The sequence below is a fragment of the Oncorhynchus tshawytscha genome, linkage group LG09 (assembly GCF_018296145.1).
Source record: "Oncorhynchus tshawytscha isolate Ot180627B linkage group LG09, Otsh_v2.0, whole genome shotgun sequence".
In the NCBI taxonomy this organism is placed as follows: domain Eukaryota; kingdom Metazoa; phylum Chordata; class Actinopteri; order Salmoniformes; family Salmonidae; genus Oncorhynchus; species Oncorhynchus tshawytscha.
In genome coordinates this window covers 28,249,269-28,263,835 of record NC_056437.1, presented here as the reverse complement: position 1 = coordinate 28,263,835, position 14,567 = coordinate 28,249,269, and the positions used below count along the sequence as shown (strand labels likewise).

The 14,567-nt window shown below is 39.9% G+C and overlaps 1 protein-coding gene and 1 long non-coding RNA gene across 2 annotated transcripts; one reads left to right on the top strand and one right to left on the bottom strand.

Annotated features, from left to right (window-relative positions):
• Positions 1 to 4,445: 4,445 nt before the first annotated feature.
• On the top strand, positions 4,446 to 6,779 carry LOC112257700. The gene is made up of 8 exons (XR_006084063.1): positions 4,446 to 4,931; positions 5,244 to 5,304; positions 5,389 to 5,439; positions 5,526 to 5,569; positions 5,886 to 5,938; positions 6,016 to 6,084; positions 6,186 to 6,232; positions 6,428 to 6,779. It is a non-coding gene; the product is annotated as an uncharacterized LOC112257700 (long non-coding RNA).
• On the bottom strand, positions 6,760 to 14,113 carry LOC112257698 (succinate dehydrogenase assembly factor 1, mitochondrial). Its single transcript, XM_024431481.2, has 2 exons — positions 13,936 to 14,113; positions 6,760 to 8,664 (listed from the first exon to the last, which is right to left on the bottom strand). Exon 2 carries the CDS (start codon positions 8,538 to 8,540, stop codon positions 8,292 to 8,294), a length of 249 nt encoding a protein of 82 aa, XP_024287249.1. The 5' UTR covers positions 8,541 to 8,664; positions 13,936 to 14,113; the 3' UTR covers positions 6,760 to 8,291.
• Positions 14,114 to 14,567: the final 454 nt, after the last annotated feature.

The window sequence follows — 14,567 nt, the reverse complement described above, 5'->3', positions numbered from 1 at the left end:
TTAATCTTTATTTAACTAGGCAAGTCAGTTAAGAAAACATTCTTATTTTCAATGACGGCCTATGAACGGTGGGTTAACTGCCTTGTTCAGGGGCAGAACGACAGATTTTTCCCTTGTCAGCTCATGGATTCAATCTTGTAACCTTACAGTTAACTTAGTCCAAAGCTCTAACCACTTGATTACATTGCACTCCACGAGGAGCCTGCCTGTTACACGAATGCAGTAAGCCAAGGTAAGTTGCTAGCTAGCATTAAACTTATCTTATAAAAAACAATCATAATCACTAGTTAACTACACATGGTTGATGATATTACTAGTTTATCTAGCGTGTCCTGCGTTGCATACAATCGATGCGGTGCGTATTCGTGAAAAAGGACTGTCGTTGCTCCAATGTGTACCTAACCATAAACATCAATACCTTTCTTAAAATCAATACACAGAAGTATATATTTTTAAACCTGCATATTTAGCTAAACGAAATCCAGGTTAGCAGGCAATATTAACCAGGTGAAATTGTGTCACTTCTCTTGTGTTCATTGCACGCAGAGTCAGTGTATATGCAACAGTTTGGGACGCCTAATTTGCCAGAATTTTACGTAATTATTACATAACATTGAAGGTTGTGCAATGTAAAAGGGATATTTAGACTTATGGATGCCACCCGTCAGATAAAATACGGAATGGTTCCGTATTTCACTGAAAGAATAAACGTCTTGTTTTTGAGATAATAGTTTCCGGATTCGACCATATTAACGACCTAAGGCTCGTATTTCTGTGTGTTATTATGTTATAACTAAGTCTATGATTTGATAGAGCAGTCTGACTGAGCGGTGGTAGGCACCAGCAGGCTCATAAGTATTCATTCAAACAGCACTTTCGTGCATTTTGCCAGCAGCTCTTCGCAAATCTTCAAGCCTATCAACTCCTGAGATTAGGCTGGTGTAACCGATGTGAAATTGCTAGCTAGTTAGCGGGGTGCGCGCTAATAGCGTTTCAAACGTCACTCGCTCTGAGACTTGGAGTGGTTGTTCCCCTTGCTCTGCATGGGTAACGCTGCTTCGAGGGTGGCTGTTGTCGATGTGTTCCTGGTTTGAGCCAAGGTAGGAGCGAGGAGAGGGATGGAAGCTATACTGTTACACTGGCAATACTAAAGTGCCTATAAGAACATCCAATCGTCAAAGGTTCATGATACAAATGGTATAGAGAGAAATAGTCCTATAATAACTACAACCTAAAACTTGTTACCTGGAAATACTGAAGACTCGTGTTAAAAGGAACCACCAGCTTTCATATGTTCTCATGTTCTGAGCAAGGAACTTAAATGTTAGCTTTCTTACATGGCACATATTGCACTTTTACTTTCTTCTCCAACACTTTGTTTTTGCATTATTTAAACCAAATTGAACATGTTTCATTATTTATTTGAGGCTAAATTGATTGTATTGATGTATTATATTAAGTTAAAATAAGTGTTCATTCAGTATTGTTGTAATTGACATCATTACAACAACAAAAAAGTTTTAAAAAATAGACCGATTAATCGGTATCTGGTTTTTTGGTCCTCCAATAATCGGTATCGGCATTGAAAAATCATAATCGGTTGACCTCTAGTCGAGAGTGATGCCAAGCTCACCGACCAGCCTGCAGGTCCCACCAACATCAGTGTTCTTCAAAGATATGACGGGCCTTTGTCAGCAATGCCTACTGTGCTGTTGGCACTGAAACATGACTAACATTTTTGGGGTATCTACAGCAATGTGTGAAAATGTGTTCTCCACCCTAAAGAACATAGTCAGTGAACACAGAGCATGTTACATCAAAAACAGATAAAGCAACACCTCACGGCATAACGCCTCTACAGTGGGGAGAACAAGTATTTGATAACCTGCAAAATCGGCAGTGTTTCCTACTTACAAAGCATGTAGAGGTTTGTAATTTTTATCATAGGTACACTTCAACTGTGAGAGACGGAATCTAAAACAAAAATCCAGAAAATCACATTGTATTATTTTTAAGTAATTAATTTGCATTTTATTGCATTTAGATTCCGTCTCTCACAGTTGAAGTGTACCTATGATAAAAATGACAGACCTCTACATGCTTTGTAAGTTGGAAAACCTGCAAAATCGGCAGTGTATCAAATACTTGTTCTCCCCACTATACCTTATTTGACCTAGATAGTTTGTGTGTATGTATTGATATGTAGGCTACGTGTGCCTTTTAAAAATATATATATGTAGTTCTGTCCTTGAACTGTTCTTGTCTATTAATGTTCTGAATTATGTCATGTTTCATGTGGACCCAAGAAAGAGTAGCTGCTGCTTTGGCAACAGCTAATGGGGATCCTAATATAATACAAAAAAATAACTGACAAGTATATTTTGCCAGGAAGGAGAATGAAAGGTTGAGAGGATGAGAGGTTAAACACAGCATCGAGGAGACTGCAACTCTTCTAAGCATCTTTTAGATTTATCTGTGATTCTTAATGTCATCGATTGCTTTTACGGGTCTAATTGCTAATGATAGATATACAGCTTTGAGTTATTTGAAGGGTATAAGGACAATGACCAATGTAGCCTAATTGGTTGTGCTATGAGGTGAGCCCTGGCGCAGTGCTCCTGTTGTCCTGGCTGTCCAGCTTGGTTATGCTTATTGCGTAGTGTCACAAATTCAACAGCAATGTAGCCTATAGTTGTAATGATTGAAGTTGATGCTATGAAGCCTGTAAGAATCTTTGATAGACTAGTGGTGCTCATTCTGTCGAGCTGATCGGTGTGTGTTGGTAGGCGCAAGTTATGTGTAGGCCTTAGACAGCTACGGCTGCATTTCGGATACACTAGTATGTCTAGTGGGGTGCATATATTTCTTGTGTTATTATATACAACAAAGGTTGTTGATGTGTATGACCATGGACTTAAAATGCCCCCCTTAGGCATGTCATAATTTAGCCCAAACAACTACCTCTTTCCCAACTGTATTTTATTTATTTATTTTGCACCCCATTATTTTTATTTCTACTTTGCACATTCTTCCATTGCAAAACTACCATTCCAGTGTTTTACTTGCTATATTGTATTTACTTTGCCACCATGGCCTTTTTTGCCTTTACCTCCCTTCTCACCTCATTTGCTCACATTGTATATAGACTTGTTTATACTGTATTATTGACTGTATGTTTGTTTTACTCCATGTGTAACTCTGTGTCGTTGTATCTGTCGAACTGCTTTGCTTTATCTTGGCCAGGTCGCAATTGTAAATGAGAACTTGTTCTCAACTTGCCTACCTGGTTAAATAAAGGTAAAATAAAAATAAATTTAAAAATCCTCAAGCGGGCCTGACTAGAATATGTTTGACAACTTCTGCCAAGATTGTTTAGTATGTAGACTGCTCCTATAGACTATAAGAATTGTCTTTCCATTCTGTTTAATCAATTCACCTTAAAAGCGTCCACTTCTCTTTGTCCTGTGAGACGGTTCATGAGCTCTCGTGCCACCTGAATGCCTGTGATGGCCGTTAAGATCTCCTTGTCTTTTTCGCTGTCTGAACGGAGCCAGCCCAAAAGTGCTAACTGGGAAAAGAGAGGGCAGGTTAGCAGCTGAGTACATGTTACAGCAACCACATCTTTAACCACATCTTACAGCACAATTCGTAATGCATTTTTTCAGCCAAACGAAAGCCCTGCCATCCCACTTAGTTTACTATAGCTGAGCTATGGGCCTGGAGAAATAACCACTCTCAAATTCAAAGACGAACCTATAGACGCAAGAACTGACATTGTTTATAACCATCTGAGTAAAACAACCTTGTATTTTGGGATATAATGGAATAAGAAAAATGCTATATGAAGTACCCTGCCCGGTTTTGCCAATGAATGTAGCGCTAGGGATATCATTAATTTAAATAGCCATTGAACAGATCAAACAGGCTCTAACCAATAATGTATATGCCTATGACCAGAGCCATGTATTAAGATACATCTAAATATAGCTATGGCTCTGACTAACCAATCTATCTGCATGACATCATATCTATTATAATTTGTAAACTAAATACGTCCAGGCTTTATCAATCGAAAATACTGACCTGCTGGAACAACTGCGAATTGGACATTTCACCTGGCCTCGATGATCCGGACATGTTCAAATATTTTACGTAAAACAAATATACAAGCTACTATAACAATAATTCTGTAGATATGTAATTATCCGATTAAAATGAACAAAAATGTAGTCTCAATCTCAAAAGACTCACAGGCCAAGAACGAACCCCGTGTATCCACTTCCTGTTTACATTTAACTACGCTACTTCGTGTGCTAAGATCTGCTACGCAAGTTACCACCACCTTGTGGCTATAATGAGAATCTTACATAGTAATATATAATAATAATATAATTTAGCAATAAGACCGAGAAGCCCCTGACTGCAGTGTGCAGTTCCGGGCCGGCATCAATGTGGGCGGAGTCAAACCCGTTTAACCCGAACCCCTCCTTTCGGGTGACCTAAATAGTTTGGTTCACGTCGACGGTATCAACGTCAACGAAAGCGATTCTTAATTGAATTTACATGGATAAACACATTGGACATTAGGTGTTAGTAAATTTAGTTTTGCCTTTGTTATTGTTTGTTTACTGTAAAATGAAGTTGCTCATTGCCGCTCTTATTCTTTTCTAGAATTACAATGCGTTATAGCTGTTTCATTAACCACTACCTCTATAGTTTTTCAGTATAAATCCGACTATTTTAAAGTCATAGGTTTGAAAGTTGTATGTCAAAGTGTGTATGTTCATATTTGAACACATTTAACAGATACTGAGGCCACAAGCTAGGGAGATTTTCTTTCTAGATCCCCTCCATGGCACTGGCTGGAGAGAAAAGTCGCACCCAACCATTCAGGTTTTTCGGGCACCCGGTTTCATCCCATCTGGATAGTGGTAGTTCAGTTTAAAAATCTATGGCTCTGTTTAATTTGAAGTGAAATGTAATATGTCAAATATGTTTGTACTTACATACATGTATGATACATAATTTCCCATTCGGTGCATTAAACAGATGGAAACAAAACCATAGACAACATTATCAGTGGGGCAGTTCTCTTTGAACTCATTATGACCCCTTAAAAAAATTGAGTTCGAGCCTTTGGGCAAATTCAGTTCCAACTGTGTTCAAAACTGTTATGCATGCTGGAGTATAAAAAGCTGTTGAATTGTACTTTTTCTTAACTTTCACATACACTGTGTTCACAGAAACATTGCTCGAATCTTGTCCCCTGGACCTTGGAGGACTTTTGGTGTGGGTAATGTTCAGGTTAGATATTTCTTGAAATGATTCCACTGATTGTCATTTGATTGTCATTCCTTTATTGAAAATTGTACCTTGTTCACATCACAGGGCCTACCAATGCAAAGTTTCTCAAACAAATGTGGGGTGTTTGTTTTGATGGTAAGATTCTGGTTATTCAGTATTTTATATTAGTCCTATTTTCTGTTGTTATAACATATGAACAATGATTATTTCTGTGCCTGCAGCACACTATTGTGGTGCCTAGTTCTCCTGCAGAACTTTCCATGTCGTAAGTCTTTTTTAATTTTACCTTTATTTAACTAGGCAAGTCAGTTAAGAACAAATTCTTATTTTCAATGACGGCCTAGGAACAGTGGGTTAACTGCCTGTTCAGGGGCAGAACGAGAGAATTTGTACCTTGTCAGCTCTGGGATTTGAACTTGCAACCTTCCGGTTACTAGTCCAACACTAGGCTACCCTGCTGCCCCAAAGTCTTGAACATTATACAAACTTTTCATTTGCTTCCTTAAAATCATTTGTTTCACTGTAGCCAAACTGACCTGAATATATTTTATGTATGTAATGTACATCATACACTCACTAAGGTCTGAAGAAGTGAGGTTGAAAGATCGAAAAAGGAGGCGAAAACAAAACACAGGTAGGATGTATCATATGATGAGTGGTATAGTCTTAAACCAATGTTTAAAGACTTAACCCCCCTCCAATATATTTCAGGATGATGTATATGATTCTCCCCCAAGAAGTCACAGCATGTCACATCAGCCTCCAGCTCTGAAGGATCAGGTACTGTATAGACTATTAGCTAAAGTAAGGTGCATTCCTGTACACACATCCCTAGAGGTTCCCTTACATTACTTAATGACAACAATCTGTTTTCTTTCTAGACAATACTGAAAACAAAATGCACGGCGAACTGGGAGCTGTGAACTGTGTATGTAGTCTACTGTGTGTAATGCTGAAGGCTTGATGCATGGCAAGATATAATAGACTTGTTGAGTAGTTATAGATATCACTGAAAACCTCTTTAGTAATAATGGCTTTTGTTTGCATGGTGGTATTGTAAAAAATGTACTTGATCACCCAATGAGGCACAACTCTTAATATTTATTCTTCCTTTTTCTTCAAGGAAGCAGCAAGGTGGTGCGAACGCCAAACATTTAAAGGCACCATTTCCCTCCCTAGTGTAATTGGGATGGAGGGGGAAGACCGTATTACAACCCTTAAAGAACTACGGTTGTATGATGGCCTGGATGAGGAGGAAAATATTCTCATCAAGAAACCATTCATGTTCTCATTCCAGTTACAGAGATTAGATGTTCTATGTGGAGGCAGTTGACAACAAGAAAATGACTGCCTTTGCCTCTTTTGAGGAGCAGGAGTGAAGCAATTTTTGAGGAGTGGTCAAACTTTGTTTTTGTCTGCTGTGTTAATTGTTTCATTTGTTAATTGTGTTATGTTGTTTAGTAAAGATGACTTAGAAATCACCCGAGTCTCTGATCTCTTTAGTGGAGCTGGTATAACTTAATGTACAAAGCACATTCAGCTTGTCTATATGGTATAGTGTGTCTCCATTCTGATGAGGAAAGTAAATAGCATTATAAATCAGGATAGCTAGTAACTGTATATTTATTCTCAATTAAATAATATAATTACAAAGTTATAACATTTATCAACACAATTTTAACAGTACATGGCATACATAACAAGTCTGTTGTTCACCGCAACAATATCAGTAGCTTGTCTCAAATATAGCATGAAGCAAAAAGTGTTTCAACATATGTGCTGGTACCACTTTATATAATATTTCTTAAGATCTTCAAAAAGGAAATATGTTTGTATTCAACGTGTTCCTTGCACAAACGTGTGTGTTTGTATTCAGTGTGTGACTGTCAAACCGGTGGAGGACATTAAAAAAATACGGTGGGTGGGGTCAGATGTTTGACTCCGCTCACATTGAGCCTCACCCCAAACTGCACAATGCAGTCAGGGGTACATGGCCAACATACATAATCAGTACATACACACAATATATAGGTCTAATAGTACAGTGCAAATTACAATACATTATACAGTATATAAAATGTCTGTCTCTTCACAGTCCCCTTTGTGCAGTAAGGTATTCTTTTATCTGTTTTTTTAAATTGGTTTTATTGCTGGCTTGAGTTACCTGGGGTGGCAGAGATCCATGTAGTCATAGCTCTATTTGAAATCTATTTTGGACAGATTTTGGCGAAAAATAACCCTCTTGATACACCTATTCCTCTCTGATAGGGCGTAGGGTCAAGGGGTCAATTTGGGATTGGACCATTAGATTTGTCTGCTGTCTGTTGCTGACTGGCAGTGTCTAAATTACTCAGGCATTTCTAATTGACTGTATATTTCATGAGCATTAAATCAAATCAAAGTTTATTGGTCACATACACAGTTTATTAGATGTTATAGCTGGTGCAGAAAAATGTTTATGTTACGACCTAACAATGCAGTAAGAGTACACCATTTCGATTTTTAAAAGTATTATAAAAATCTAAGATTCCATAACTTGACCTCCTGTGACACGTAAGCATATAATAGTATTAACTAGACCTTTTACATAATAGTCAAATTCACTTCCCATACTGATGATATAAGTCTTTAATCCAAAACACTCAACAGGTAAATGTAGCTAGATGAAAGTAAGTATTTACAACAATGACCAGAGCAACTGGTCTGCTCAACCCAACAAACTCACTGGCCAGAGATTGACTTAAACATTTATCATCATCATCATCATCAGTGGTATCCAGCTCTATGAAAGAGCACAGTGCATTGGTACTGTCATACAGATCAGAACAATGGCCATTGCTTAGGACAATGACTGCACTTACTCAGCTGCAGATTGAAAGTAGTAATCTGACTAGTGAATGATGAATGTAACACAATTGATAACGGTGTATTATCCACATAACTGGAGGTAGCTACAACAGAGGGTGTGGAGACGGAAATAGTGTTGGTTATCGCTCTGCCTTAGGTTTGGAGAAAGTTCCTAGTTGCTTTGTGTTCACATCTTTCAGCTGGTCTAGCTGTCTCTGTCCGCGCCGGTAAAGGTATTCTATGTGCATGACATCAGTCTTCTTGATGCTGGAGTTCTCTCGGAACTCATCCCGGATCCTGGGTAGAAAGCCTGGCTTGTCCTGGCCAGCACGCAGGAACTGGCGGTACAGAGACAACACCTGTTTTTGCAGCTTACTGTGGCGTGCCATGGTGTGGAACACAGGGCAACAGCAACACAGTTGACAAGGGAGGACGACTAACCGAAAGATTAAGCAGTCTCACCGTTGACTAAGTCACAAATGCATCAGAGTGTAGATGAAGTGTCTCCTAAACCTATGGGGGAAAGACATAGTTGCTGGTGAAACAAGGATCTTATCTGGCCATGTTATAAATCTTCTCTTATGGTTATAGCTAGGTGTATTGCTGAAGATACAACTATAACTACTGTCCAAAATAATGTATTAGCGTCATGACAATGCCTCTTCCCCGTCAGGAGGCTGAAAAGATTTGGCATGGGCCCTCAGAAAGTTCTACATCTGCACCATTGAGAGCATCTTGACTGTCTGCATCACTGCTTGGTATGGCAACTGCTTGGCATCCGACTGCAAGGCGCTACACACGGTAGTGAGTATGACCCAGTACATCACTGGGGCCAAGTTCCCTGCCATCCAGGACCTCTATACCATGCAGTGTCAGAGGAAGGCCCTAAAATGATCAAAGACTCCAGCCACCCAAGTCATAGACTGTTCTCTCTGCTACCGCACGGCAAGCGGTACCGATACACCAAGTCTGTAATCAACAGGACCCTGAATAGGGCGGCAGGTAGCCTCGTGGTTAGAGCGCTGGGCCAGTAACCGAAAGTTTGCTAGATCGAATCCGCGAGCTGACACGGTACAAATCTGTTGTTCTGCCCCTGAACAAGGCAGTTGACCCACTGTTCCTAGGCTGTCACTGTAAATAAGAATTTGTTCTTAACTGACTTGCCAAGTAAAAAAAAATAAAAAAACAGCTTCTACTCCCAAGCCATAAGACTGCTAAATAGTTAACCAAATAGCTACCTGGACTACCTGCATTTAAAGTTTGTGCAAAAAGGCTGACTCATCACATACGCTGCTGCTACTGTTTATTATCTTTCACTTTATTCCTAGCTAAACAGTGCATTCAGAAATTATTCATACCCCTTGACTTTTTCCACATTTTGTTATGTTACAGCCTTATTCTAAAATTGATTAAAAAATGTTTTCATCAATCTACAATACCTCATAATGACAAAGCAAAAACAGGTTTTTAGAAATGTTTTAAAATGAAAAATTACACTTACATAGTTTTACATTTTTTATTTCACCTTTATTTAACCAGGTAGGCAAGTTAAGAACAAGTTCTCATTTACAACTGCGACCTGGCCAAGATAAAGCAAAGCAGTGCGACAAAAACAACAGAGTTACACATGGGATAAACAAACATAGTCAATAACACTGGAGTGATAGATGTGCAGATGAGGATGTGCAAGTAGAAATACTGGTGTGCAAAAGAGCAGAAAATACAAAAAGACAAATATGGGGATGAGGTAGGTAGTAGGTTGGATCGGCTATTTACAGATGGGCTGTGTATAGCTATACCGATCGGTTAGCTGCTCTGACAGCCGATGCTTGAAGTTAGTGAGGGAGATATAGTGGGGCAAAAAAGTATTTAGTCAGCCACCAATTGTGCAAGTTCTCCCACTTAAAAAGATGAGAGGCCTGTAATTTTCATCATAGGTACACTTCAACTATGAGAGACAAAATGAGAAAAAAAATCCAGAAAATCACATTGTAGGATTTTTTATTAATTTATTTGCAAATTATGGTGGAAAATAAGTATTTGGTCACCTACAAACAAGCAAGATTTCTGGCTCTCACAGACCTGTAACTTCTTCTTTAAGAGGCTCCTCTGTCCTCCACTCGTTACCTGTATTAACAGCACCTGTTTGAACTTGTTATCAGTATAAAAGACAACTGTCCACAACCTCAAACAGTCACACTCCAAACTCCACTATGGCCAAGACCAAAGAGCTGTCAAAGGACACCAGAAACAAAATTGTAGACCTGCACCAGGCTGGGAAGACAATCTGCAATAGGTAAGCAGCTTGGTTTTAAGAAATCAACTGTGGGAGCAATTATTAGGAAATGGAAGACATACAAGACCACTGACAATCTCCCTCGATCTGGGGCTTCACGCAAGATCTCACCCCGTGGGGTCAAAATGATCACAAGAACGGTGAGCAAAAATCCCAGAACCACACGGGGGGACCTAGTGAATGACCTGCAGAGAGCTGGGACCAAAGTAACAAAGCCTACCATCAGTAACACACTACGCCGCCAGGGACTCAAATCCTGCAGTGCCAGACGTGTCCCCCTGCTTAAGCCAGTACATGTCCAGGCCCGTCTGAAGTTTGCTAGAGAGCATTTGGATGATCCAGAAGAAGATTGGGAGAATGTCATATGGTCAGATGAAACCAAAATATAACTTTTTGGTAAAAACTCAACTCGTCGTGTTTGGAGGACAAAGAATGCTGAGTTGCATCCAAAGAACACCATACCTACTGTGAAGCATGGGGGTGGAAACATCATGCTTTGGGGCTGTTTTTCTGCAAAGGGACCAGGACGACTGATCCGTGTAAAGGTAAGAATGAATGGGGCCATGTATCGTGAGATTTTGAGTGAAAACTTCCTTCCATCAGCAAGGGCATTGAAGATGAAACGTGGCTGGGTCTTTCAGCATGACAATGATCCCAAACACACCGCCCGGGCAACGAAGGAGTGGCTTCGTAAGAAGCATTTCAAGGCCCTGGAGTGGCCTAGCCAGTCTCCAGATCTCAACCCCATAGAAAATCTTTGGAGGGAGTTTAAAGTCTGTGTTGCCCAGCAACAGCCCAAAAACATCACTGATCTAGAGGAGATCTGCATGGAGGAATGGGCCAAAATACCAGCAACAGTGTGTGAAAACCTTGTGAAGACTTACAGAAAACGTTTGACCTCTGTCATTGCCAACAAACGGTATATAACAAAGTATTGAGAAACTTTTGTTATTGACCAAATACTTATTTTCCACCATAATTTGCAAATAAATTCATTAAAAATCCTACAATGTGATTTTCTGGATTTTTTTCTCTCATTTTGTCTGTCATAGTTGAAGTGTACCTATGATGAAAATTACAGGCCTCATCTTTTTAAGTGGGAGAACTTGCACAATTGGTGGCTGACTAAATACTTTTGCCCCACTGTAAGTCTCCAACTTCAGTGACTTTTGCAATTCGTTCCAGTCATTGGCAGCAGAGAACTGGAAGGAAAAGCAGCCAAAGGAGGTGTTGGCTTTGGGGATGACCAGTGAAATATACCTGCTGGAGCGCTTGCTACGGGTGGGTGTTGATATGGTGACCAGTAAACTGAGATTAGGCGGAGCTTTACCTAGCAAAAAAAAAATGGTATTCAGACCCTTTACTCAATACTATGTTGAAGCACCTTTGGCAGTGATTACAGCCCAAAGACTTCTTGTGTATGATACTACATGCTTGGCACACCTGTATTTGGGGAGTTTCTCTAGTTTCTCTTCTCTGCAGATCCTCTCAAGTTCAGTCAGGTTGGATGGGAAGCGTTGCTGCACAGCTATTTTCAGGTCTCTCCAGAGATGTTCGATCAGGTTCAAGTTCAGGCTCTGACTGGGCCACTCAAGGACATTCGGAGACTTGTCCCGAAGCCACTCCTGCGTTGTCTTGGCTGTGTGCTTAGGGTCATTGTCCTGTTGGAAGGTGAACCTTCGCCCCAGTCCGACGCCCTGAGCACTTTGGAGCAGGTTTTCATCGAGGATCTCTTTGCTCCATTCATCTTTCCCTCGATCCTGACTAGTCTCCCAGTCCCTGCCGCTGAAAAACATCTCCACAACATGGTGCTGGCACCACCATGCTTCATCGCAGGGATGGTGCCAGGTCTCCTCCAGATGTGACACTTGGCATTCTGACATGCACTGTCAACTGTGGGACCTTATATAGACAGGTGTGTGCCTTTCCAAATCATGTCCAATCAATTGAATTTATCACAGGTGGACTCCAATGAAGTTGTAGAAACATCTCAAGGATGATCAATGGAAATAGGATGCACCTGAGCTCAATTTTTGAATTCTCATAGCAAAGGGTCTGAATACTTATGATAATAAGGTTAATGTTTTTTATACTTTTGCAAAAAATTCTAAAAACCTGTTTTTGATTTGTCTTTATGGGGTATTGTATGTAGATTGATGAGGGAAATTAATTTAACACATTTTTGAATAAGGCTGTAATGTAACAAAAGGTGGAAAAGGGAAGGGGTTGAATACTTTCCGAATGAACTGTATGTACATATCAACCTCAATTACCTCGTACCCTTTGTACAGGGTCGGTTCCAGGCATAAGCGACATAAGCAGTCGCTTAGGGCCCCCAGACTAGAGTAAGAATAGTAGAATACACCAGGTGCAATTTTGAAATTTGGTTGTGCATCAGCAGTTTTACTCTTGTTATATCAGTCACTGACAGTCACTCAATTAGCCATGTCAGCTAACAACTTTTAGATTGTTAGTTAGTCTAGCCAGTTATCTAAAGTTGTAGTATTCATGGCCGAATACCGACCGACACGCAGGGCAAGTGCCCAGGGGCCCTGACCTCCAGGGGGCCCCCATTCCTTTTGTAAGTCATTCTCACTAAGATATCATATTAACATAAGTCATTACAAAATGTGTAGAATTGCAGGAAATCAGCTTCAAAACTGCAAAAATGTCTCTCCACCCGATGGCAAAATGAGTAGCATTGCAGGAAAACATAAATTTCTCTCCACCGTCAAGAAGGGGGCCACTATAATGTTTTATCATGAGGTGGAGGGCCCCCCAACCTCATTTTGCTTAGGGTCCCCAAAATTCTTGAACCTGGCTGCGCTTGTATATAGCCAAGTTATCTTTCATCATCATGTATCTATTGTTACTTTTATTATAATGTGTTTCACTTTTCTATTACTTCTCCACGCCCCATGGCAAAATGTGTAGAATTACAGAAAATTAACTATAAAACACAATTCTCTCCACCGTCAAGAAAGGGGGCCACTATGTTTTACCGTGAGGTGGAGGGCCGCGCTTGTATATAGCCAAGTTATCTTTCATCATTGTGTATCTATTATTACTTCTATAATGTGTTTTACTTTTCTATTACTTCTCCCAAAAAATATCTCTATGCATTGTTGTGAAGGGCCCATAACTAAACATTTCATTGTTAGTCCACACCTGTTGTTTATGAAGTATGTGAGGAATAAAATTTGATTTGATGACAGCCCATGAACCTTATTATCCCTGACGATTAATAAAGTATGGACAGTACAGCAACAGTATATCAGTGAGTCACATCAATAAAGTCGGGGAACTTCTAGCTTGCGCGCTTTCTGACTGACCTATACGAACAACAAAGAGGAAAACTTTACAACACATTTTACATATAGACTGATACCCGAAACACCACAATATGGGTTAAAGTCAATTATCTAGATAGCTAGCATAGCTTTGCAGGGGTAAGTTAGCTAGAACTGCTAGCTAGCCAGCTAACCTACCTTGATAGTCAGTGTCAACTTCGAAAAAAGCTTCGCTTGTCTTTAACAAAGAAGTGCGTCTCATATCAACTCTGAACCTTTCATTAATAACCTATTTAGCTACAACTTAAACAGCACGAGGAGAATATTGCTAACACACACTAACACAGATGAGCATAATGAGCCAAACTTTTTACCAGATGTGTAAATCTGAAGCATCCGGTTGGCGTTACCACTCACCACCAAATATGGTGATCAAAGCAAGCCCAGTGGCTGGCAGTGGGAGAATATGGAGCGAGATGGATTTATGCCGACATACTGCACATTTTATCATCGATTAAATATTTGATCTCAAAACAGTTTTCTGTTCCCAAAACTATAATCTATTAAGAACAGAGTGGACTACGTTTTGTAGACTTTACACTTTGCAAAAGCTTCTGAAAATGTGCGTTGTTTAGGAGTGCACAGAAGAAGCGTTTCCTAACGGATATATGCAAATTTATGCTAGAACCCGCCAATAGGATCTCGCTAGCTCTTGCTTGACACGGCCCACTATGATTAATTTGCTTCTGTTGGAAACGAGTCTGTGGTCTATCTTGGGTTCGTTAAAAAAAATCTGCTAACCACTAGCTAACAGTATGACCTTAATGATA

Excerpts from the sequence above, each read along its gene's own strand:
- LOC112257698 (XM_024431481.2), bottom strand. The coding sequence starts at position 8,540 with ATGGCACGCCACAGTAAGCTGCAAAAACAGGTGTTGTCTCTGTACCGC.